At 41.0% G+C, this 24,297-nt stretch overlaps 1 protein-coding gene across 6 annotated transcripts in view; it reads left to right on the top strand.

Moving 5' to 3' along the window:
- The window catches only part of dis3l2 (DIS3 like 3'-5' exoribonuclease 2), a 289,590-nt gene that overhangs the window by 1,033 nt on the left and 264,260 nt on the right, over positions 1-24,297 (top strand). Inside the window, exons 2-3 of one of the 6 annotated variants that reach the window (XM_067995258.1) lie at positions 4,395-4,489; positions 8,048-8,967. The exons of 1 other annotated variant lie outside the window; for it this stretch is intronic. In XM_067995258.1, the coding sequence (XP_067851359.1) occupies positions 8,088-8,967 (880 nt within the window). In that variant the 5' untranslated portion in view covers positions 4,395-4,489; positions 8,048-8,087. The remainder of the gene's footprint in view (positions 1-4,394; positions 4,490-8,047; positions 8,968-24,297) is intronic. 4 more of the 6 variants (XM_067995259.1, XM_067995261.1, XM_067995257.1 and 1 more) reach the window with 4 other exon arrangements.

A 24,297-nucleotide genomic window follows, 5' to 3' on the forward strand; every position in this document is an offset into this window, starting at 1 on the left:
GGGGTGGGTAGTGTGCAACTAATTTTTGTCATTTCACAGATTCCCAGGCTGCTTGCAATCTTTGCAGGATGGGATGGGGGGGAAGTTGGATGGGTTTGCTCCTGGGCCTGGTGAAGATGGCGGTTCACAGGTCCAGGATGGACGTGGCCTCTCTTCCGCAGCTTGTCTGTGCTTGGGTGACCTGGGAGAGGGAGCATGTGGTGTCCACTGTATGCTTGAGGCCTTCTGCAACAGTTGGGCTCTGCAGGCAATGCAGTGTCTAATAGACAAAATAACATGATTTATTGTTACAAGTTTCCTTTTGGCTTGATTGAAATTGGACTTTTATGTTTCATTTTTTTATTAGTTGTGCCTCCTTTAAACAGGTGCATATGCAAATTTATTTCTGTAACATTGGGTCAACCCAATGTCACCTTTATGGTTCAATTTTTAAAAAAGTCTGTATCTCTCTTTCTCTTTCCCCCCCCCCCCCCCCCCCCGGCAAACCAACACCTGTCAGTATGTCTTTGGGCCACTGTTAAATGTATGGGTGGATTTTCATTTATCCATGGACAATACAAGTCAACCAACTAGGATTTCATTCTAGGCCAGTAAATGTGCATAGTCCTAATACAAAATTTTTGTAACTATGAAGTAAATGAGTTGTTGGTTTTTTATTGCTGTACTTTGTGCAACAGAAAGCAAACATATTTTAAACAATGGCTTTAATGATGGTTCAGTGGATAAATATACAATGTGGTGTGTGACTGAACCATATAAACCAGAAAAGTACCATGTTCAATCTGGTCTATGTTGAGTTAGCAGACCTCAGCTGTGGCAATGGCCTTTTTTGGGGGGTATAGAGGAGGGATGATATCTACTAGGGTGTCTGCTTCCTGATCACGTGTGATCTGTTGAGGAAAATATGATGTAGATACTGGATGAAGATAGGATTGGGTTCAGCTGTGACACTGCTTGAATGGCCTGTCAGCTGTCAGTTTCATGGGGAGAAGTCATACATGAGGAATAGTCATTTGGGTGAAGTTCTGTGGAATTGTTCCATTAGGACTTTGCTAGATAATGGGTATTCTTAACTTTAAAATAATTGTTGGTTTCAGTGATTTGGTTAGCACCTGCAGATCTAATACAAACCAGTAAGTTGGAACATTTCAGAAAGTAAGCACCAACTGCCATTTTCTTTACCCATAACCTATTTTAAATAAATTACAGCATACTGAAGAATAGTTTCTGCACACATGCCAAATGCTGGAGCTACTGGCTGAGTTATTAATGTGCAAGAGACATTTTACTTTTGATGAAAACACTGGCATTTTAAAATTTATGTTCATTATGCCATGTAGAAAAACTTGCATTTATAGTGCCTTTAATCCCCTCATGATGTCCCAAAGTGCTTTACAGTCAATTAATTATTTTTGGAGTGAAGTTACTGTAGGTGAATGTGGCAGCCAATTTGTGCACAGCAAAATCTCTCAAATAGCAATGAGATAAATAATCTGTTTTTAGAGCTTTAGTCAAGCATGATAGTGGGTATGTAAAGTTTTCTTTTTAGTCCACTTGTCCAGCAATATTTAGGGATCTCTCCAGCGAGATCATTGTGAGCTAGGTAACTCTAGAGCAAAATACTGGTGGATTGAGGTCTGTAAATGATGGTTGTAATATTAGAAGCAGTTTGAGATGATTAATTAGCAATTGTCATACAATATTAAAATGTGGAAGATAGAGAAATTTATGACTCATTAGTGACTGTTCATTCACCTGCTTATGTAAATAAAACCATTTGGTTCAACGCCTGAACTTTGGTATTAATGCATATTCAGTCTGTGGAGAATCATGACATGGCACGTGATACTTTCTAGTAGTCAGTGCTCTGTTATGACTGATGGGCCTTGCTATTATTTACCTAGGTAGTGGGTAAAAACAGTTACACTCCAGGTTGTAGGGGATGTGAGGTCTGCTTACAAGAGTGGCTGATGACTCTGAACCTGAGAGAATATCTATCATAAAACCCCAAAAATATCATGAAGGATGATGTCACAGTTATAGAGAAGGTCATTTGTGTTTTGGGCTAGGGCTGCTTCAGTGTGGAGAAGAGTAGAAGCCAAGCTCGAGGGATTCGAACAAGGAGTAACAGGATAGATGGGCTTAGAGCTTGAAGGTGACAGCACGTTCAAGGATCTTAAGAAAAAGTCCATTAGAGATAGGTCAGTAGTTGGAGAGGATGAAAGGGTCGCAGATAGGTTTTTTGAGGAGTGGGGTGATGGTGATTTTGAAGGGGAACATAAGAACATAAGAAATTGGAGCAGGAGTAGGCCAATCGGCACCTCGAGCCTGCTCCGCCATTCAATAAGATCATGGCTGATCTGATCCCAACCACAAATCTAAAGAACACAAGAAGTCGGAGCAGGACCCGGCCACACAGCCCCTGGGCCCTCTCCGCCACCCACAGGGCATTGACCGATCCGAACTCAGCTTCATGTCCAATTTCCTGCCCGCTCCCCATAACCCCTAATTCCCTTTACTTCTAGGAAACTGTCTATTTCTGTTTTAAATTTATCTAATGATGTAGCTTCCACAGCTTCCTGGGGCAGCAAATTCCACAGACCTACCACCCTCTGAGTGAAGAAGTTTCTCCTCATCTCAGTTTTGAAAGAGCAGCCCCTTATTCTAAGATTATGCCCCCTAGTTCTAGTTTCACCCATCCTTGGGAACATCCTTACTGCATCCACCCGATCAAGACCCTTCACAATCTTATATGTTTCAATAAGATCGCCTCTCATTCTTCTGAACTCCAATGAGTAGAGTCCCAATCTACTCAACCTCTCCTCATATGTCCGCCCCCTCATCCCCGGGATTAACCGAGTGAACCTTCTTTGTACTGCCTCGAGAGCAAGTATGTCTTTTCTTAAGTATGGAGACCAAAACTGTATGCAGTATTCCAGGTGCGGTCTCACCAATACCTTATATAACTGCAGCAATACCTCCTTGTTTTTATATTCTATCCCCCTAGCAATAAAAGCCAACATTCCGTTGGCTATCTTGATCACCTGCTGCACCTGCATACCAACTTTTTGATTTTCTTGCACTAGGACCCCCAGATCCCTTTGTACTGCAGTACTTTCCAGTCTCTCGCCATTAAGAAAATAACTTGCTCTCTGATTTTTCCTGCCAAAGTGCATAACCTCACATTTTCCAATATTATATTGCATCTGCCAAATCTCCGCCCACTCACCCAGCCTGTCTATATCCCCTTGCAGGTTTTTTATGTCCTCCTCACTCTCTACTTTCCCTCCCATCCTTGTATCATCTGCAAATTTTGATATGTTGCACTCGGTCCCCTCCTCCAAATCGTTAATATAGATTGTAAAGAGTTGGGGACCCAGCACCGACCCCTGTGGAACACCACTGGTTACTGGTTGCCAGTCCGAAAATGAACCATTTATCCCAACTCTCTGCTTCCTGTTCGATAACCAATCCTCCACCCATGCCAGAATATTACCCCCAATCCCGTGATTTTTTATCTTAAGTAATAATCTTTTATGTGGCACCTTGTCGAATGCCTTCTGGAAGTCTAAATACACTATGTCCACTGGTTCCCCTTTATCCACCCTATACGTTATATCCTCAAAGAACTCAAGCAAATTTGTCAGACATGACTTCCCCTTCATAAAGCCATGCTGACTTTGTCCTATTAAATTATGCTTATCTAAATGTTCCGTTACTGTCTCCTTAATAATAGACTCCAAAATTTTACCCACCACAGATGTTAGGCTAACTGGCCTATAATTTCCAGCCTTCTGCCTACTACCCTTTTTAAATAACGGTGTTACATTAGCAGTTTTCCAATCTGCCGGGACCTCTCCTGAGTCCAGGGAATTTTGGAAAACTATCACCAAAGCATCCACAATCCCTACTGCCACTTCCCTCAAGACCCTAGGATGGAAGCCATCAGGTCCAGGGGATTTATCCGCCTTGAGTCCCATTATTTTACTGAGTACCATCTCCTGAGTGATTTTAATCGTATTTAGCTCCTCCCCCCCCCCGAGAGTCCAGGGGATTTATCCGCCTTGAGTCCCATTATTTTACTGAGTACCATCTCCTGAGTGATTTTAATCGTATTTAGCTCCTCCCCCCCGGGAGCGTGATGATACTTGAGTAAAGGGATCCATTGAAGATTTAGCTGCCATGATACAACATCAAAGCATACTGCTTAAGTGCAGTATTAATATCAATAGATGAAAGAAGCCTTGTGACAACACCAAGTATATAAACTCATTATTCAAATGCTTACAGCAAATATTTTCTGCCACCAGCATATATAATTATCCTTTTGATTTAAAATGTTCTTTTTTGAATTTACTTTGATCATTTATTTGAATTCTTTATTATTTGTGAAGGTACACGAGGGGTTAAAAATCTAGAGTCTCATAGAAAATGGCAACCTCCTGGATGGATTGCTTGAATTGAGTATCGATGGGACATGCATATGTTAGTAAGTCTGGCTGTTTCCTGTCAAACAAAAGGAGCTTAATTTGTTGATTTCTGTTGATGATGCACATATGTTTTCATTTATGTCAAATTGTTGAGCAGTGTTCCTGATAGTTGGATGGATGAAGCATTAAGTTGCAACCATCAAGGATCATTCAAAATGTTGGACAACCATCGATGTAACTGTCAAAGAAGGGTGCAACATTTAACGTAGTTAAGGGAAATGTAGGAAAAAAACAAAATACTGCAGATGCAGAAAACACTGGAGACACTCAGCAGGTTAGGCAACATCTGTTGAAAAAGCATAAGTCAGTTGATGTTTTAGATATGCCTGGCTGTGAATACTTCACGCAGTGAAGAAATCAAGTTCTTCTCAGTTACTGTGGTTAGATTAGTTTTTTTGGTGTGGAGATGTGTGTGGCCTCAATATTCAGGAGAAGCTACTGTTTTGAGATCTAAGATCACATGGCTTTTAATATTGTAGAGGTCTATCATAGTGCCACCTATAACAGGTATTGCAGGTAAATGTAGACACTCAAATAATGGATTTTATCATTTAGATTGGTTGACCAGTTTTAAATCTAATTTGAAATGGAAGGTGACCACCCACCTACAGATTTTAAAATATAATAGATGTAAGTGCTTATCATAGTTTCTGGATTATTTTGTGCTAATGAGCACTTGTCTTCAGAAAACCAAAGTTTGAAGTGCCCTATTCAGTTTCTGTATATCAATTTGATTTACTTAAAGCAGAATAGTATAGATTTTACCAAAATGTTCTTGAGATGTCATTAAACTGTATTGATATATTGTGTGGCTATTTCAGGCTTACTCGCATCACTAATTTGGCCTATAATTTGTATGGATCTAGAGACCAATTGTATCTGAGCCATGGCCATTAACTTGGTAGCAATGTGTACCCAGGAAATTTGCTGAGATGTACTTTTAATTAATATTTTATGTAATCTGACTGTTATACTATGTTTGGAATTTTTTGAATGAAATACTGGTTTTTGTACATGGTTCATAAAAAAAAAAGCTCAAGAATGAGTGCTAGGTAGATTTTGATTAACGATTTAATGTGTTTCAAATAATTGGCCCTCTTTTCCTAATATCTGAAGAAACAAAAACTACAGCTATAAAGATCAGTAATGTATGAATATTTCTTTAAATGATTATTGAATAATGTAGTTGGTCTCCAGTGTCATTGCTTAAAAGGAGAATTTCGAGAGCATATTTAGTGAGAAGTAATGATGAAGATGAATTCATGACTCAAAACTTTAAGATGAGCAGCTGATAAAATTGAACTTTATTTTGATTGGAGGCAGGTCTGAGAAGAAACATGGTTCGGGTCTTAAATCCTGAAAGGTACGCATATTGTTGATCAGCAATGCCCAAATTGCATACCGTAGGCCATATGTGGCACCTAAAGCCCTGGCAATACAGCCCTTGAAGCCCAGGCAAATCAGTCCTGTTCTATTTCATATTTGTTGGTTTGTCTTGTTTGAATTTTGTGGGCCAGGAGTTTGAAAAGGGCTGTTTTTAGACCTATTGCCTCATTCATCAATAAATCCTGCTTTCTAACCACCTTCAGAAATGTGTAGCAAACATGTTCTGTAACAAGAGATGCATATTTTGATAAGCAAAAAGTTTTATATAAACATGGTTAAATATTTAATAAAAAGCCTGTATCTCATTGAACCTAGTCTCAGGATAAGTGGTCGGCCATTTAAGACTGAGATGAGGAGGAATTTCTTCACACGGTTGTGAATCTTTGGAATTCTCTGCCCCAGAGGGCTGTGGATGCTGAGTAGTTGAATATATTCAAGGCTGAGATCGATAGGTTTTTCTTGGACTTTAGGGAATCAAGGGATATGGGGATCGGGCAGGAAAGTGGAGTTGAGGTCAAAGATCAGCCATGATCTTATTGAATGGCGGAGCAGGCTTGAGGGACCGTATGGCCTCCTCCTATTTCTTATCGTAGAATGGTTACAGCACAGAAGGAGGCCATTCGGCCCATCGAGTCCATGCCAGCTCTCTGCAAGAGCAGTCCAGCTGGTCTCACTCCCCCGCCCTATCCTCTTATCCAATTCCCTTTTGAAAGCCACGATTGAATCTGCTTCCACCACCCCCGCAGGCAGTGCATTCCAGATCATAACCACTTGCTGTGTTTTTTTAAAAAGTTTTTTCTCATGTCGCCTTTGGTTCTTTTGCCAATCACCTTAAATTTATGTCCTGTGGTTCTCGACCCTTCTGCCAGTGGGATTAGTTTCTGTTTATTGACTTTATCTAGACCCTTCATAATTTTGAATACGTCTATCAAATCTCCTCTCGACCTTCACTGCTTTAAGGAGAACAACCCCAGCTTCTGTAGTCTATCCATGTAACTGAAATCCATCATTCCTGGAATCATTCTTGTAAATCTCTTCTGCACCTTCTAAGGCCTTCACATCCTTCCTAAAGTGCGAAGCCCAGAACTGGACACAAAACTCTAGTTGTGGCCGAACCAGTCTATTGTAAAGGTTCATCATAACCTCCTTGCTTTTGCACTGTATGCCTCTTTATTTATAAAGCCCAGGATACCGTACGCTTTCTTAACCGCCTTCTCAACCTGCCCTGCCACCTTCAACGATTTGTGCACATGCGTCCAGGTTGCACTGTTCCTGCACCCCTTTTAGAATTGTACCCTTCAGTTTATATTGCCTCTCCTCGTTCTTCCTACCAAAATGCATCACTTCTCACTTCTCTGCGTTAAATTTCATCTGCCACGTGTCCGCCCATTCCACCAGCCTGTCTATATCCTCTTGATGTCTATCGCTATCCTCCTTGCTGTTCACTGTCCTTCCAAGTTTTGTGTGATCTGCAAATTTAGAAATTGTGCCCTGTACACCCAAGTCCAAGTCATTAATATATATCAAAAAAAGCAGTGGTCCTAGTACTGACCCCTGGGGAACACCACTGTACACCTCCCTCCAGTCTGAAAAACAACCATTCACCACTACTCTCTTTCCTATTACTTAGCCAATTCCATGTTGCCACTGCCCTGCTTTTATTTTATGGGCTTCAACTTTAATGACAAGCCTATTGTGCGGCACTTTATCAAATACCTTTTTGGCAGTCCATATACACCACATCAACCGCATTGCCCTCATCAACCCTCTGTTACCTCATCCAAAACCTCAATCAAGTTAGTTAAACACTATATTTGCCTTTAATGCATCCGTGCTGGTTTTCCTTAATTAATCCACACTTGTCCATGTGACTGTTAACTTTTTCCCGGTTTATTGTTTCTAAAAGTTTCTCCATTACTGAGATTAAACTGACTGGCCTGTAGTTGCTGGGTTTATCCTTGCACCCTTTTTTGAACAAGGGTGTAACATTTGCAATTGCCCAGTCCTCTGGCATCATCTCTTTTGTCATTTAATCTCGTGTTCTTATGAACTGTTGTGTTTATATGGATGGCATATTGTTTTAAACTATTTTAAATATTTAATTTTAGATTTTCCAGGATAATGTAGTATTTTACATTGGATGTTGATAAAATGTATTGTTTTCTCTACAGCTTCATTTGGTCTATTTTGTGACTGTATCAATATCACCAAATGGATCATTCAGGACATGCAAAGGAAACGTTTCCCTCTTTTGATGCAAGAAATGGTCACAGTAAGATTGGCAATCCACAAAAAAATGCTTATTCCAGGTTGGTAAACCAGCACCGTAGTGACAGGTTTAGAGCGTATCTAAAGCAATTTGCTCAGCAGATCAATTGTATAGACCAAAATGATGAAAGTGGAATTGCTCCTGGGACTGATTTGAATCTTTCAGAAGTGGAAGTGGTGCAACGAAAGGATTTTAATAACCGACAAAAACTAGGAGGAAATGCAAAATACAGCCACTCTGCATTTGCAGTGGACATTGACAATACTGCTATATTTCCAAACATGCCTGTTAATTTTTTGGAAAAAGTTGGGGATGCTGGTGAGACAGGTATGCCTGACTCTTGGAGGAAGAAACAGGGGTTGGCAACCAGAAAGCAAAACCAGCAGAGAGATACCAACGCTAGCCAGGATGGTGATACTGAATCAGGAAATGAAGTTATATTCAAAGAAACTAGGCCTAAACAAGTCCATCCAAAAACACTTTCAGACAGTCACAAAGAGTTTGCAGGGTTTGCAAAAACAGCAACTGCTGACGATGCATTGAATAGCGATCGTTTCTCTGAGTCTGCGCTGCAAAGGCATAAACAACCTTTTGACTATTATATTCAGAATGTTGATCTAGGGAGAACAGAGAATGATGTACAAGTAACTAATGAGATGGAAGTGCAGAATAATAAGAAAAAACGAAACAGAAGAAAGAGCAAAGGAAAAACTGACCTAAGCTTGGGTGTTACTCAGTGTTCAGATGGAGTCTGCATTGGAGACCAAGTTGCTGCCCTTCATGATTTGGAGACCGAGAAAGCCAATGTCAGCCATGTGCAAAGTAAGGCAATAGAAGATATTTCACTATTAAAACTTGTTGAATTCCTCTGCTGTAAATGTTAGTGGATTAATTTTTATCTGATTGCAAAATACTCCAAGAATTAATCCAATTTGAAAATTATTTTCCTAAAAATGCAAATACATAGACATACTGCTATAATTTGTGAGTCTTGCAATGGTTCATAAGAACATAGAACATAAGAAATAGGAGCAGGAGTAGGCCAATCGGCCCCTCGAGCCTGCTCCGCCATTCAATAAGATCATGGCTGATCTGATCCTAACCTCAAATCTAAATTCATGTCCAATTTCCTGCCCGCTCCTCGTAACCCCTAATTCCCTTTACTTCTAGGAAACTGTCTATTTCTGTTTTAAATTTATTTAATGATGTAGCTTCCTGGGGCAGCAAATTCCACAGACCTACCACCCTCTGAGTGAAGAAGTTTCTCCTCATCTCAGTTTTGAAAGAGCAGCCCCTTATTCTAAGATTATGCCCCCTAGTTCTAGTTTCACCCATCCTTGGGAACATCCTTACCGCATCCACCCGATCAAGCCCCTTCACAATCTTATATGTTTCAATAAGATCGCCTCTCATTCTTCTGAACTCCAATGAGTAGAGTCCCAATCTACTCAACCTCTCCTCATATGTCCACCCCCTCATCCCCAGGATTAACCGAGTGAACCTTCTTTGTACTGCCTCGAGAGCAAGTATGTCTTTTCTTAAGTATGGAGACCAAAACTGTATGCAGTATTCCAGGTGCGGTCTCACCAATACCTTATATAACTGCAGCAATACCTCCCTGTTTTTATATTCTATCCCCCTAGCAATAAAAGCCAACATTCCGTTGGCCTTCTTGATCACCTGCAAACTAACTTTTGATTTTCTTGCACTAGGACCCCCAGATCCCTTTGTACTGCAGTACTTTCCAGTTGCTCGCCATTAAGATAATAACTTGCTCTCCGATTTTTCCTGCCATAGTGCATAACCTCACATTTTCCAATATTGTATTGCATCTGCCAAATCTCTGCCCACTCACCCAGCCTGTCTATATCCCCTTGTAGGTTTTTTATGTCCTCCTCACTCTCTACTTTCCCTCCCATCTTTGTATCATCAGTATAGTCACATCTCTTAACCAGGATGGCAGGTAGGAATAAAGTTTATCCTAACTGAGCCAAGAAAAGAATTAAAGCTTTCGGAATTGATTGGATTTTGGTGAAAATGACACCATTAATTGTGTTCTGTTTGTTATGATCTTGCAAACAATTGCATTTCTTGTCCACAAGCATTACTTCCTGTAACACCTTTTATGTCAAAATTCGCTATAGAAATTGTCTATTATAAACGTTTACATTAGGAAAAAATGCTATCTAAATGTGTTACATATTTTGATCTCCCTCACTCTCAGGTACAGCGGTGGTCATTCCTCTAAGCGGTCTGAACTTTTTCCATTTGGAAGTTTGTGTACTGGCTAATATCTAATAGCATCACCCAGGGGTGCAGAAATAGGACCCTTTGTGATCTGAACTGGATATCATGTCCTTTTGCACATGTACTACTTCAATCTTTCCAAAGGCAGACAGAGTAAGCACTTTAGTGTGATGTGGCCAGATATAAATTGTTAAGCTGCTTTATTTACAGAATAACAATAGTAATCAAATCTCATCTTGATTCAACTAACTACAGAGCCCTTCTTGGGAACAAGAAAAGTAATAAAAATAGGCCAAACTATTCCTTTTAACTTTTCCTGGTTGGGCTCCTGACCCTGACTGGTTCTGGGCTTGAGATGATTATGTTTCCTCTCATTAGGCATGTTTCCTTCCCCAACCTAGCTAGCTGGATGACTGCCTAAGTGTCTCTTTGTTCTTTTCTCTCCCACCAAGTTGGACGGCTGTCCCTCTGACTCATTCCTCATTTAATGAATTACCGGTAGGCCTGTCAACCAAACTGACTACTTTTCCTCCCCCTTTGAGGTGTGGCTCTCAAGACACCCTCTCCCATTACACTCAAAATGAATGGGTACCATCATAGCTTAATAAATCAGGGATGAGTGAATTGACTTTCATTGTCTCTATTTGAAGTAGATGATGAACTGAGACACTGTACAATCTGGCTTGCCTAGCTTTAATAAACATCTTCAATGTCTGCAGTGGGAGGCTTTTTAAACCTGTGCAAATTCATTTTGTTTTTGAATACATCCCCAAATTGTATTTGTGAAGTCCAAAAATAATTAAAATTCCTAATGCTACCAGTTAACATTTTAGAACAGGAAAGCATATGTAAACATATCCCCATCACATTTGTCGATTAACCGATCGAATCATTCAAAATGCTATTTGAAAAAGTTTGCATCATTGATTATTCTTCAAGTGAAATTCCTCAATGTCCAAAGTAAGGTTTTAAAAAATTACATATTTCACAATAATTACATTTAGCCATTGAATTGTATTTTGTTTGTTGTAATAACTTCATTAAAGTTTTTACTTGAAGACCATAGCCTCTCCCAAAAGCTTGGGCTTGGACTTGATATTTTTGCTCAGAGCGGTGACATTCTTAGCTGAAGACAGATTCTGCAGTCAGAGCATGTGCATTGTGTTCTCAGATAGCATTGCTACTCTGCATTTCTCTTGGTGATAGTTATCTCCAAATGTAACTTGCTGTATCTGATAATGGAGGGTGTGAACACCATTGAAGAGATTTGTTTCCTGCAATGCATTCTTTGTTTTGATGTGAATCTACTCAGATGTTATTAAAGCCCAATCCTCCGAGACTACTCTTGCTTCAAAGGGAAGAGTCTGTTTTATAATCTAAGGACCCTCTTGGGATCTTCAGCCTTTGATTCACCTAGTCTATTTTGCTTAAGGAGGAAATAGGACTGCCATAAGCGATTAAAACAATTTTAAAGGTTAATTGTCAGACTTAGATTAAGCTAATCAATGTACAGCAGAGGTTTTGATTCATAAGTCTTAATCTGGTTATAGAAACTGAGGTCATTACACGAACATGAGGAAGGGAGACGGAAAGGTGAAGCCCAAATTGGAACATTTGGTAAATGAGGGATCAATAGCCCTCCGAGACAAACAGTTCTTCAAAGTTGAAATAAAATTGCCCCAATTCTAACCTCTTTCCTTTCCCAGGTCCCTTGAAGGTCGCCCTGGGCTTATCTCTCCCATAATTCCATATATAAAACTTTTCAGTCCAATTTACAGTGTGTTCACAGCACTGAGATTGTCCTGTCAGTCACCAACTATATTCTCTGACTGGGACCAAGGTGCATTATGCCTCCTTGTCTCGCACAGCCTCTCCATGGTGTTCAATGCAGATGGTCGTGTTATCTGTCTCCACTACTTCTCCAGCGCTGTGGGTCTGCTCTTGTGTTTTTCTACTCCAACCTGTCCCAATGCAGCCAGTGCATCTCCAGCAATGGCTTTTTCTCCTTCTCCATAAACCCAGGAGTTCCCAAGGATCTATCCTTGCCTCCTTCTCTTCCTTATCTACATCCTGCCCTGGTTGACATCATCCATAGGCACGGATGAGCTTCCATATGTATGCTGACAACATTCAGTTTTACCTCGCTACCACTTCCCTTCTCACCACAATCATTTCTATATTGTCAGTGCCTGTCCGGTGTTAACTTGTGGATGAGTCAGAATTTTTTTTACAATTGACCATCATGAAGAACAAAACTGTTGGGGTAGAATTTCCTGCAAAAAGCCAGTGCTGGAGATGAACTGGTTGCATTGGGACAGGTTGGAGTAGAGAAACACAAGAGCAGACCCACAGCGCTGGAGAAGTAGTGGAGACAGATGACACGACCATCTGCATTGAACACCATGGATAGGCTGTGCGAGATAATATCATGCAGCGACGTACGCTGTAACTTTCACTCTTTTGTGTGCTGATCTTGCCATTGCCAACTGAATCCAAAGTTTCCTGGCTTTCTAATTAGAATACACTCCTGTGAGCATTACAGCGGCACAGCCAATGGCTACTATATTGATCCCATAATGCTAATGGTGCAATTTCTTTGTTATGGTAATATTAGTGTTGCACTGAACAGAAATGCTATAATAAAATGATGTCCTTTCACCGCTACTGGAAAATATATCCATCTAAACTTTGAGCCCAGTACAAATTCTAGCAATCTGTAAAGCATTCAGCTACAAATGTGCAGCTTATAATAATTTGGAATTGTCAACTTCACAATATAAAATAAGCATTTAAAAATGTAACTATTCTATTTAAATCTGTACGAAAAGACAAATATATATAGAAGTTACGATGTGGATATTGAAGTCATGAACCCAGAATGCACTGTTTCAATGTACTGTTGGAACATGCATATGCAAAGTTGCCTTGAATATCAGAAGCTGCTTTGAAGCATTTGTCGCTTCAGAGAGAAGGTGCTGTGCTCTGAAGCCGAAGCAGGTGTTTCACTCGATGAAATGGATAATGCACTGATCGCATTCATAAGCTGCACATTAGGACAATTTCATCACCATTAATTTATTTACGTTGCCATTGACCCCCCTAGCAGCAGCAGCAACAACAACAATTTGCATTTATATAGCACCTTTAACATAGTAAAATGTCACAAGGTGCTTCACAGGAGCATTATCATACAAAATTTGACACCAAGCCACATGAAGTATTAGGACAGGTGACCAAAAACTTGGTCAAAGAGGTAGGTTTTAAGGAGGCAAGAGAAGTAGAGAGGCGCAGAGGTTTAGGGAGGGAATTCCAGAGCTTAGGGCCTAGGCAGCTGAAAGCATAGCTGCCAGCGATTTAAAATCGAGGATGCGCAAGAGGCAAGAATTGGAGGGTTATAGGGCTGGAGGAGGTTACAGAGATAGGGAGGGGTGGGGCCATGAAGGGATTTGAAAACAAGGATGAGATTGTGTTGTGTTTTCTTTCGGTCTCAGTATTGTATTGATTTGCTGGTCTGTCTGTGGTACAGATAAGCAGCAGTGTCTCTGGGCAGGAAGAAGAGAGATGGTTGATAAAGAAATATGTAATGGATGTGTGTATATGGGGTGGGAGTGAAGAAAGAGAGGTGTAATGTGACGAGGCCAACAATGTGTTTGTTTTGATTTACCTGTAAGGAGTCTTATAACATCAGGTTATAGTCCAACAGTTTTATTTATTTCAAATAAAACTGTTGGACTATAACCTGGTGTTGCAAGACTCCTTACATTTGTCCACCCTAGTCCATCACCGGCATCTCCACATCTTGATTTACCGGAATTGCAGACCGTGAATTTTCCTCTGCCTCCCCCCTTCCACACAAATATCCAAAACATGACTGTACAGTACTTACTTGGCATGCATTCATTAAAATATTCTTGTTTAACAGCAATGTGGTCTCTTAGACAGTCATAATTTCTCTCATACCAGCTCATATATATGTAAGACATGACTTGTATTTGGTAAAGTAATGTTCTTTTCATGCTAATTGATTCTGGAAATTAATTTGTTCTGCTTGATTGGATCGAAATCCTGTCCCTGTGTACAAGGATTAGCTTATCTAATAGCATAGGCTATGTTAAATCTGCCTCTGTTAAACCACTTTTTACATTATTATGCAAGTAAATGACAACAGCAGTGCTATCTAAACCGAACATACTTTCACTGCAAGTTACAGACCATTTAGAAAGACTATGTATCTCTAAATTGAACTGCTAATGAATCCTTAAATCACATTGTTGCCAAGTCACCACTGCCATTATTTTTTCAGTCCAATTGGCAAGAAAACATGAGTTGATTAAGGAAATTCGCGATCGCCAGTGATTTTAATGGGAGGAGCTATGTTTACTTTTCAATGTATCAGTGAAGGTTACGGCAGAATGGCACAAAAGTCCCAGGAAATTATGGCCTGGCATAAGTCACTTGTGTCATAATTTGCTCTTTTGCGTTGTAAAACGTGCCCTACGACATTTCTCCAGGAAATTCTCCCTCATTATTTTTGGCCCTTGGCAAAAACTTTATTCTCTTGCCACTAGCTCCCTCTCCTTTTCTGACTGCTTGCTCTCGATGAATAGGACTGTTTGGACCCTTACCTCATCTTGGCCACCAACGAAAACTTTATCCAGGCTTTCGTAGAATGGGTTACAGCAAGGAAGGAGGCCATTCGGTCCATCGAGCCCGTGCTGGCTCTTTGTAAGTGCAATCTAGTTAGTCCCGTTCCCCCGCTCTTTCCCCGTAGGCCTGCAAATTTTTTCCCTTCAAGTATTTATCCAGTTCCTTTTTGAAAGCCATGATTGAATCTACTTCCTAGTCTTTCAGGTCGTGCATTCCAGATCATAACTACTTGCTGTGTTTTTAAAAAAAAAAAAAAAATTTTTTCCTCATGTCACCTTTGGTTCTTTTGCCAATCACCATAAATCTGTGTCCTCTGGTTCTTGACCCTTCTGCCAATGGGAACAGTTTCTCTATTTACTTTATCTAAACCTGTCATCATTTTGAACACTTCTATCAAATCTCCTCTCAAGCTTCTCTGCTCTTAGGAGAACAACCCCAGCTTCTCCAGTCTATCCACATAACTAAAGTCCCTCATCCCTGGAACCGTTCTAGCAAATCTTTTCTGCACCCTCTCCACGGCCTTCACATCCTTCCTAAAATGCAGTGCCCAGAATTGGACACAAAACTCCAGTTGTGTTTGAACCAGTGTTTTATAAAGGTTCAACATAACTTCCTTACTTTGCCTCTATTTATAAAGGATCCCATATGCTTTTAACCACCTTTTCAACCTGTCCTGCCACCTTCAAAGATTTGTGCACATATACCCCCAGCTCTCTCTGTTCCTGTACTCTCCTTTTAGAATTGTGCCATTTTAGTTTATATTGCCTCTCCTCATTCTTCCTGCCAAAATGTATCACTTCACACTTTTCTGCTTTTAATCTTCATCTGCCATGTGTCTGCCAATTCCACCAGCCTGTCTGTCCTCTTGAAGTCTATTATTATCCTCCTTACTGTTTACTACACTTCCAAGATTTGTGTCATCTGCAAATTTTGAAATTGTGCCCTGTACACCCAAGTCCAAGCCATTAATATATATCAAAAGAAGCAGTGGTCCTAGTATCAGCCGCTGGGGAGCACCATTGTATACCCTCCTCCAGTTCGACAAACAACTGTTCACCGCAACTCTGTTTTCTGTCACTTAGCCGATTTTGTATCCTTGCTGCCAACTGCCCCTTTTATTCCATGGGCTTGAATTTTGCTGACAAGCCTATTATGTGGCACTTTATCAAACTCCTTTTTGAAAGTCCATACACACAACATTGACCGCATTGCCCTCTTCAACCCTCTTACCCCATCAAAGAACTCAATCAAGTTAGTTAAACATAATTTAGCTTTAACAAATCTGTGCTGGCTTTCCTTTTTATTAATCCATATTTGTCCGTGACAATTTTGTCCCGGATTATTGTGCTTAAAGCTTCCCCACTACCGAGGTTAAGCTGACAGGCCTGTAGTTGCGGGGTTTATCCTTACACCCTTTTTTGAACAAGGGTGTAACATTTGCAATTCTCCAGTCCTCTGGCACCATCCCCCTATCTAAGGAGGATTGGAAGTTTATGGCCAACACCTCTGCAATTTCCACTCATACTTCCCTCAGCAACCTAGGATGCATCTCATTCAGACCAGGTGACTTACCTACTTTTATGTACAGCCAGTCTTTCTAGTACCTCCTTTACCAATTTTTAGCCCATCCAGTATCTCAACTACCTCCCCTTTCACTGGCAGCATCTTCTTGGCAAAGACAGAAGCAAAGCATTCATTTAGTACCTCCGCCATGCCCTCCACCTCTATGCGTAGATCTCCTTTTGTCCCTAAACTGCCCCACCCCTCATCTTACTACCTGTTTACTGTTTACATGCCTATAGATGACTTTTGGATTCCCTTTTATGTTAGCAGCCAGTCTATTCTCATACTCTCTCTTTGCCCCTCTTATTTCCTTTTTCACTTCTCCTCTCTACGTTCTATATGCAGCCTGGTTCTGACTTGTATTATCAACCTGCCATGTCATACGCCCCCTTTCTCGCTTCATCTTGCTCTATCTCTTTTGTCATCCAGGGAGCTCTGGCTTTGGTTGCCATACCTTTCCCCCTTCTGGGAATGTACCTAGACTGTCCCCGAACCATCTCTTTAAAGGCCGCCCATTGTTCAATTATAGTTTAGCCTGCCAATCTTTGATTCCAATTTACCCGGGCCCGATCCATTCTCAACCCAGTGAAATTGGCCCTCTGCCAATTGAGTATTTTTACTCTACATTGCTCCTTGCCCTTTTTTCATAACTAATTGAAACTTCATGACACTACGATCATTGTTCCCTAAATGATTCCCCCACAGACACTTGCTCCACTTGACCCACCTCATTCCCCAGAACCAGACCCAGCAATGCCTCCTTCCTCGTTGGGCTGGAAACATACTGATAAAGAAAATTCTCCTGAACACACTTCAGAAATTCCTACCCCTCCTGCTCTTCACACTATTACTATCCCAGTCTATATTAGGATAATTGAAGTTCCCCATTATCACTACTCTATGGTTCTTGCACCTCTGTAATTTCCCTGCAAATTTGCTCCTCTGTATCTTTCCCACTAGTTGGTGGCCTATAGGATAAACCGAGTAGTGTAACGGCACCTCTTTTTTAACGCTAACCAAATAGATTCTGTCCCTGACCCCTCAAGGACATCCCCTCTCTCCACCTCTGCAATATTCTCCTTTAATCAATACTGCCCCCCCACCTTTATTTCCTTCCCTTTCCCTAATGGAATGCTGGCCTTTATATCTAGAGTACAAAGGGGCAGAAGTTATGCTGCAGCTATACAAAACCCTGGTTAGACCGCACCTGGAGTACTGTGAGCAGTTCTGGGCACCGCACCTTCGGAAGGACATATTGGCCTTGGAGGGAGTGCAGTGTAGGTTTACTAGAATGATACCTGGACTTCAAGGGTTAAGTTACGAGGAGAGATTCCACAAATTGGGGTTGTATTCTCCAGAGTTTAGAAGGTTAAGGGGTGATCTGATCGAAGTTGGTAAGATATTAAGGGGAACGGATAGGGTGGATAGAGAGAAACTATTTCCGCTGGTTGGGGATTTTAGGAGTAGGGGGCACGGTCTAAAAATTAGAGCCAGACCTTTCAGCAGCGAGATTAGAAAACATTTCTACACACAAAGGGTGGTAGAAGTTTGGAACTCTCTTCCGCAAATGGCAATTGATACTAGCTCAATTGCTAAATTTAAACCTGAGATAGATAACTTTTTAGCAATCAAAAGTATTAAGGGATATGGGCCAAAGGCAGGTATATGGAGTTAGATCACAGATCAGCCATGATCTTATCAAATGGCGGAGCAGGCACAAGGGGCTGAATGGCCTCCTCCTGTTCCTATGTTTCCTGAACACCTTGTATCCAGGAATATTTAGTACCCAATCCTATTCTTTTTTGAGCCAGGTCTCCCTTATCGCCAGTACATGATATTCCCACGTGGCTATTTGTGCCTGCAGCTCACCAACCTTATTTTGCTGAACTTAATTCTTCAACCTCTTGCTAGCCTTCTGGTCTCCACCATCCATAAATTCCAGAATTCTGCTTCTCCTTTGCCTGCACTTACTGATTTGCACCGGCTCCCAATCCCAGACGCACCCCATCTACAAATCGCCCAGTGGCCCTGCCTTATCCTACTTCTGCAATCTCCTCTAGCCGTGCATCTGATCCCGTATCGCTGGGCCTCTGACTAGCCTTCGGTGCATCTCCCTTCTTTCTACCACTGGTGGTAGATTCTTCAGCCATATTGTTCCTACTCTCTTGAATTCCCTTGCTATTTCCCACTGCACCTCAAAGTCTTAAATCTCAAATCATGAACCAAGCCTTCAACCAAAGCATCCTGAATTTATATAGCTCTTTTAATGTAAAGGATGGCCCATAAATTGGTGTAGAAGAAGAGGGTGGGCTTTTTGAGGAAGTGGGGGTGCTATAGCAGAGTAGTGCCAGAGCAAAGGGAGCCATTGTTGATATCGGCAAGCATGGAGGTCAGGGAAGATAACTCGTCAGGAGTTGGGTGGGCAGGTGATTGAAGGAATAGGAAGTAGGTTTTATTAAATGAATAAACTTTGATGACCTGAGGAGGATAAGGGCATTAGGAAAACATTTTGAGCCAGGAAGGGGTAGGTTGGGAGGCGTGCCAGGAATCTTGGTTGAAGAGATGGTTTTTAAAGGAGGATAAGGAAACAGGGAGGTAGGGAGGAAATTTCAAAGTGCAACCCAAGCACTGAATACTTTGTCAGCAATGGTGAGGGTGGGAGGGATGTACAAAAGGCTAGAGCCAGAAGTGTGTGTGAGGGGAGTTATCATCTCTGTTGACCCCTCCGCTGCCTCTGTGCTGTCACTCATTGTCTGACATCCAGTCTTGGATGAGTTGTAACTTCCTCCTGCCAAATATTGGGACAACTGAAGATACTGTCTTTGGCCTTTCCACTGACTTTCATCTTCCTCACTGGTTCTGCCTGAGACAGGGGCCTTACTGCAGCCTGGGTGTTATATTTGACCTGGAGCTGAGCTTTTGACCTTGTATCTTCATCACAAAGACTGCCTACTACTACCTCTGTTACATTACCCACCTCAACCTATCTGCCACTGAAACCCCATTCGAACCTTTTGTCACCTCTGAGCGCAATTATTCCACTGTTGTCTGGTCATCCTTCTGTTCTCCACCCTCCACAAACTTCAACTCATCCCGAACTCTGCAGCCTGTAATCCTATTCCACATGAAGTGAGGCTTGACCATCCTGCCTATCCCCACCTGTCCTCGTTGATCTACATTAACTCCCAGTCCCCCAAAACCTCAAATTTAAAATTCTCATCCTCTGTATTTAAATTTTTTATTGCCTCGGTCCTCCATAGCTCTTAACCCCTCCAGCCTAAATCCCTGACTGTACTCTCCTTTCTCTTGACTCCAGTCTTTAATGCATCTTAACCCCCCCCACTTTGCCCCACCATTAGCAGGCAGGCAGGCTTTCAGTGATCCAAATCTCAGTTCTGGAAAATGTTGGGTACCCACTCCACAGTACTGCAGGCTCAATTGACCCCCTTCCCATGCTACCAAACTCCAGCAGCTCAATTGCAGTACCGTCAAACTAAACCCTATTACCTCTGCCCAGTACTGCTAATACCAGATATTTACCTCTAATTGGTGCATCTTATATGCCAATTTGCTACATATTTCCTGCATTAAAAATAGTAAGGGATAAAAATTAAATATATAGCAAGGAAATGTATACAAAATATAAAGACCACTCATTTATAATTTTCATAGAATAATCCCAAAAGCACCAGTAAAAATTGCAGAGTTCCATTTAACAAAAATGGAATTTGACTTCTTTGGTCACTGTAAATTAGTAGTGCTGATACTATTCCCTACATTGCATAAACACCTCTCTTATGAATTAGAAAATCTTCTGACACCCCAACAGCAATGTTGTGGGAGATCTACTAGTAACATGTTAATCTTATGAGTGTGCAGTTCCACGTTCCAATGTCCACATTTATAACAGGAACTGCTGATGTAAATGTTACACCAATTACACTCTCCTGCCATTGGAGTTGGTACAATACTATCACTGACAGGAGGAATTAATTGCAGTGTGAGATGTTTAAATAGATATTTTCTTTTATAAATGTTGATATAGAAATTTATACTGGAAAAATTTAAAAATTGCAGGCCTCCTGCTCTGGAACAGTATATTCCTGCTGCTCCATGGTCTCAAAGGCTGCTGTTGGAAGTCCCTATGATGGCTGCCATCATAATCAGAAAGAGACAGCAGATGAAAGAGAGAGAAATGGTGGTTGGGGGGGGTGGGGCGGTGAATGAAAACAGAGGACACACAGCAACGAGAGATGCAGGCAGAGAGAAAGCGGGGGAACAGAAATGGGAGTGAGACATGTATGGAGGGTGAAAGAGAGAAACCAAGGAAACTGTAACATTGGACAGAGAAGCATAGAGACTGGGATGTAGAGGTCAGTGGGTGGAGAGAGATTGAGGACAAAGGGGGATCGGGAGAGTCAAAAGACAGATGTTTAGGAGAGAAAGAGAATGAAAACGAGATCAGGACAGAAAAAAAAATCAAACAGTGAGTGAAACACCAGTTGGAACAGAAACAGGGCGATCAGGGGACACAGACAGAAATATGGGGGAATAGCCACGTCACAACGCTCACAGAGATTGGGGCGAGAAAGAAATAGCATTCGGGTGCAAGATGGGGAAATATCAGGTACACTGTGAGATGGCATGCACAGAGAAAGACGTTGAGGCACTTACAGACATCCCATACCACTGCTGGTCCCCTTCCCAATGTTGTCAGAGTTGCACCTAATGCTAATAAATCAGTGTCTCTGATAAAGCCACTTGGAATAATGCCTTGTTCTTATAAAACCGTCAACTTTCAGAGCTATATATCTTTGTGTCTGCATCTATCTTCATATCTGAAACAAAGTCAGCAATAAAATAACGGGCCGCAATTTCCTTGATCTGACAATGCTGCAATTTATGCCGATTTCTATGGCAATCTTGCTGGTGGAAACTTAGGTTGAAATTTGCTGAGAATCTCATCAGCATACACTGCAACATAAAAACTAGTGTAAAACAAGTGGAAATTAACGTAAATATTCGGAGCCTGAAAAATGTGTGGAACATACCCCATCTATCTTTAAGTCCCTCTTTATCTTATTGATATAACAATTAAAGTTTGAAGCCATCAAATCATCAATGTGCATTAAGCACAGTATGTTTAATAAAATATAATTGTGGAAGCTTTTCTCTTTTAATGTAACAGTTTCTGATGCCATTTTAAAAAAAAAGCTTTCAAAGATGTAGAAAATACAGTGCAGGTCGTAATGAGAAGTTTAAAAAAAATTGCTATAAAACACTAGGAATAGTGACAGTGGGACCTGCTGCGCTTAAAAGTTTGATTATAAATTTACGCTCATTCGGCACTGCTGTAAATGCCGAAAACTTGCATTCTCTGGTCTTTTGCATGGGGCAGAGCCAAACCAATGAGCTAAGTGGGGTTTCGGCAGACATAACTCTAGAGTAGCGTGGACCATTGAGGAAATTCGTGCATGGCAATGTTTTCAGTGTAAACTGGCATAAATCAGTTAAGCATAAATTCCCTCGGCAAAAAAAATGCTGCAACTCCGTACTGACGCCGTAGTTACGCTGAAACGTTCCAGGAAATTCTGCCTGTTATTTGAATTTAAGAGGATCCACCCACCCGTAGCTATTCCCCAGCATTTAATTGACATTTGAAATGGGCCCTTTTCTAGCTTGAATCAAAAGACATTTCTTCCTGGATCAAAAAGGAAATGAATTAAGTTTAAAATTTGTGACACCTCCTGACATTCACTGTCTAAACTCACAAATGAAGGATAGTTACCTGGGGGAGTTACTGGAGAGTGACTGGTGTCTGTGGAAACACACTGTAGCAAGGAGTCAAGCTTTCAGAAAAGAAAGAAGCAAAATAATTTAAAACCAAATTGTATTTTTGAGTTCCTTACAATTTTTGACCTACTTACAGGTTCCTCGCAGTGCCATGTTATAACCAGCTACTAAGTGGTGCTTGACTGTAATCCAGGATGTTTGCCTTCCAATTTAATATTTTTGCATCTGTCCTGTGGCGATCCACAATATTTTCATGTGACATCTTTATGTAATGGTATGGCTGAAAAAGAAAGAAAAGAATCTGCATTCATGTAGTGTGTTATCTCATCCCTGAGAGCATCCCAAATAGCTTTACATCCCAATGAATTTTTGAAGTGCAGTCACTGTTGATGCTGGGTGAATGTGGCTGCCAATTTGTGCAGAGCTGGGTCCCCAAAACAGAAAATGAGATGAACGACCAGTTAATTTTTTTTTGGTGGTATTGGTTGAGAGACATTGGCACAACTTACTACTTTCCTTCATATGGTGCAATCGAATTACTCATGTCCGTCTGAACCATTGGAACAAGATTACAGGTCCTCTTGTTTAACATACTATAAGAAGGGTGAAACCTCCAACAATGTAGTACTCCTCTACTGTACTGAAGTGTCAGCTTAGAAGTGGGACTTGAACCCATAATCTTCTGACTCCAGTAAGACTACTACCAACTGAGCCAAGCCTACATACCACCCTGGTTCATTGTATAGAAGCTCCAGCATGCCACTTGTACAAAATTGTAATTCAGTTAGTCGATGTTTCAGTTCATCCATCCCTGCTTTGGCATGCTTCACTCTCTGAAATAAATTATACAAACTAGTGAATGAAAATATTTTCCAGATGTGAAGACATTCACAAATATAGAAAAGGGAAGGTGACCTGATAGAGGTCTTTAACATTATGAACGGGTTTGATAGGGTAGGTGTAGAGAAGATGTTTCCACTTGTGGGGGAGACCAAAACTAGGGGTCATAAATATAAGATAGTCACCAATAACTCCAACAGGGAATTCAGGAGAAACTTCTTTACCCAGAGAGTGGTTAGAATGTGGAACTCATTACCACAAGAAGTAGCTGAGGTGAATAGCATAGATGCATTTAGTGGAAGCTAGATAAACACATGAGAGAGAAAGCAATAGAAGGATATGTTGGTAGGGTTAGATGAAGTAGGGTGGGAGAAGGCATGTGTGGAGCATAAACACTGGAATGGCCAGTTTCTGTGCTAAACATTCTATGTATATATATATATATATACATCCACAGTATCCAGATTTCTTTCCCCTAGGCCAGAGCCCCAGAAGTCTTGACATTTCTCTCCTCCCTCTATCGCCCCCCCCCCCCCCCCCCCCCGCCGAAGTAACCATCTTCGGACCAGAGAATACAGAGCCAGGGTGACCTTGATTACACTTGTTGGTCTTGGAAACCATGGTTAGTACTGCTTTACTGGAAACATGGGAAAAGACCAATTATCAAAACTAGTTCATGCACGAATACTTCAGTACTTTTGTCAGTAGAAAATAGTGATTTCCTTTTGAAGTTAATAAGTATTTTGGGATTTGGTGTGTGGATAGCCACCTTGCGCTCTTGTTCTGTGGAATTATCACAAGTCTTGAATTACCTCCTGAGCTAATGTGTATATATAGCATAAATCTAGCTCTTTTGGGTGCTTTTTACTGGTCGGCACAAGTGCATTCTTTGGAGTTGTATCTCTGATTTTCTGCCAAAGGTGTGTGGCATATTAATCCATGTTTGGTCTTGTTTTTCTGCTGATCAGACTTACTTTAAGCCTATAGCTTATATAAATTGAATGTTCCCAATATGGAAACATTTATATTGCACCTAACTTCAATTTTGGTCAGGAGAGTTAT

Source organism: Heptranchias perlo, chromosome 13 (assembly GCF_035084215.1).
Source record: "Heptranchias perlo isolate sHepPer1 chromosome 13, sHepPer1.hap1, whole genome shotgun sequence".
Classification (NCBI taxonomy): domain Eukaryota; kingdom Metazoa; phylum Chordata; class Chondrichthyes; order Hexanchiformes; family Hexanchidae; genus Heptranchias; species Heptranchias perlo.